Source organism: Postia placenta, assembly GCF_002117355.1.
Source record: "Postia placenta MAD-698-R-SB12 unplaced genomic scaffold POSPLAscaffold_16, whole genome shotgun sequence".
NCBI classification, from domain to species: Eukaryota; Fungi; Basidiomycota; class Agaricomycetes; order Polyporales; family Adustoporiaceae; genus Rhodonia; species Rhodonia placenta.
This window is the reverse complement of record NW_020169847.1, coordinates 397786-400304: the sequence shown is the minus strand read 5'-3', so window position 1 is coordinate 400304 and position 2519 is coordinate 397786. Positions and strand designations below refer to the sequence as shown.

Sequence of the window (2519 nt, the reverse complement as noted above, 5' to 3'; positions counted from 1 at the left end):
GGAGTCGACGTCTAGTCTCAGGCCGGATGTGTCACTGTGCGTGTGCGCGGCAGACGCATTATTTCGATCCGTTGTTCACTAATATGCTCAGGATGACTCACCGGTTGCGCCCCTCACTTTCTTTTTTCTACATCCCGTCTCATCTCCACAAGCCTACCCACACACCCGTGGACGTCCGAAGGAAACGTCGAATCAGGTCGAATCACACAATATGTGTATCTCATCAGGAGGTTCGGGTTCCGCCACACGGTCTGCACATGTATCAAGACACAGAAGTCTTTAATCTCCGATAAGATTGAACCACTATATTTCAAGTGCACGTAGAGGACCACATACATTGACAAGCCAGGACTAGTGTCGGAGACTTTCCCTGAATTCTGTCAGATGACCCTTGCAAACATCCTATCTCGGCTTCAGGACCTCAGGTGCACTTTTCCTTGCGTGTCAAGCGCCTCACCTGAATTGAATTTCTTTTGGATCCAGGAGCTTGGAAGCTGTCAACCTGGCGCATCTTACAGCTTCCGGTCAGCGCCTAGAATAACGTGCCAATCGGAGTTACTCCCAAACTCCCCAACTTGCTGCCGATATCTGACTGATTAGTCGGATGTGTACACGATGTGCGGGTCGAGTCTTCTTCCATTCCTATGTCCCAACTTTATCCAATTAACGTCCAACCGGATTTGTGCTTCACAGTGTTTGGCGATGCCAACTCGTAGGATATAAAAGCGGTCTGCAGTCGAGAACTTGTATCCTCATCGCCTTCAGGAACGCTAGCTGGCACACCATGACCATCCCTACCGGACGCTATTTCATTCAAAACGTTCGCAGCAAGAACCAGCTGCAATTGCCGGACCCCAACGATGGCTCTGCAGTGCAAGCCACATCTGAGGACTCCACGGGAACACTTCCACTGAAGGTTCAGTTCATCTCCGTTCCTTGTACATTGCAAAAGGGACGCTCACATGTCGTATATGCAGTGGAATGTTGTCCAACTCGGTAATGGCAAATACACCATTCAGAATCAAACTCATGCATCGTATGCCAATTGCGGTTTCCGTGCGTCTCAGGGCGACGAAGTTGCTGGCCGGAACGGGCAGCAACAATTTATAATCCAAGAAACCAGGGTTAGGGGACATTACACGTATGCGATCCTTTTATACCGAATGCCACGTAGCTGATGGACATTTAATTTTGATGTGAAAGAATATCGCCATCTGATGCCCAACTATGCTGGGGCCTGCCGGATGATGAGCTAGGCACGCCGGTAAGTCGCATTCAGAGAACATTTGCGCAGGAGGTAGCATTAACTTTGTATTGTAGGTAACTCTTGCATCGGCCTACACTGATTCTCGCAACCATTGGCAATTTATCAGAGCTTGAAGATTGGATTCCTTGTTTACCTGTCAGACATGGGGCCGCCTGGTCTTCGACATGTTGCTCTGATTCTAGTTTGTAACACGAGATACCTGGACCGGCACCTTTGATACACACTTGGTTGAATTCACCGTAGATTATGCGTGATGATTGAAGATCATGCATTCCGCCGCGAGGGTATAAGTGCATGAGACAGCTGAAGACTTACGGCTGCCAGAGACAAAGGCCTTGATTGATCGAAGCTCCTGATTTCGTATCAAGCTGTATCTGCAGTAATGAACTCTTGTGCGCCTTTGGAACGTATAGCCGATACCGTAAACTAGGAGTTCAGGTACTCACTGCAAAGTACATTAGAGGTAAACCTGTTTTGCTAATAAGATTCCCATACTGCCTTTTCGGTACGAGTCATGTGACTCGCCTTCCTCCTTGAGTTGTACGTATGTAGTCCCGGGCCACAGCACCCCATGACCCCACAGTTTGGACCACACATCAAACAGGAAATAGCTTCACTTCTGTGGTTCTGAAAACCAGCAAAATAGTGACAGATTCTAATTCAAATCCACGCCAACCTTGAGCCACAGGTTCGGTTCAGCGACAATTAGATTAGGGCCAAGCTACCTTCGACTAAGGAGCTCAGGGTCACCGCGTCAGATACGATTGCCCTATGATAGCGGTGAACTACGTAAGATAGACAGCTGTCACCAGCATGTTATCATCCACTACGCTCGCATGTCAGTGACAACAATTCAATCTCGAGACAGAATATTGTTCGATTCTAACTGCCAGTGTTGCTCTTTACCCTCTTACGCAGATGTCCTAATCTTTACGGATTTATGCATACACCGGTCTCGTTTTAGACCCCACGTGTGTACGTAAGAGGCTTGATGATATGGACGTAAGTAACTAATCATATTTTGCTCCAAAATAGCTACAATATCCCCAGCTATATACTAGTCGCGCCGTGTCAGCCCGACAGTTCGTTTCATTCGCGGATTCGATTGTCCGAACGGTCCACTGGTGCTCCTTGCGGCCACTTGTCTGTCTCACTGACTTCGTCTACTGAAATACGATGCATGATTCACTGCTACAATCTGGGATCTACACGATATCAAACGTTCAGACCAGGATGATGGTGGCCCTTGGGG

The 2519-nt window shown here is 48.2% G+C and overlaps 1 protein-coding gene across 1 annotated transcript; it reads left to right on the top strand.

Moving 5' to 3' along the window:
* Positions 1-784: 784 nt before the first annotated feature.
* Positions 785-1380, top strand: POSPLADRAFT_1049690 (hypothetical protein; the record flags this gene model as incomplete). The annotated part of the gene is made up of 4 exons (XM_024479817.1): positions 785-916; positions 978-1141; positions 1204-1264; positions 1321-1380. 4 exons carry the CDS (start codon positions 785-787, stop codon positions 1378-1380), a joined length of 417 nt encoding a protein of 138 aa, XP_024334744.1.
* Positions 1381-2519: the final 1139 nt, after the last annotated feature.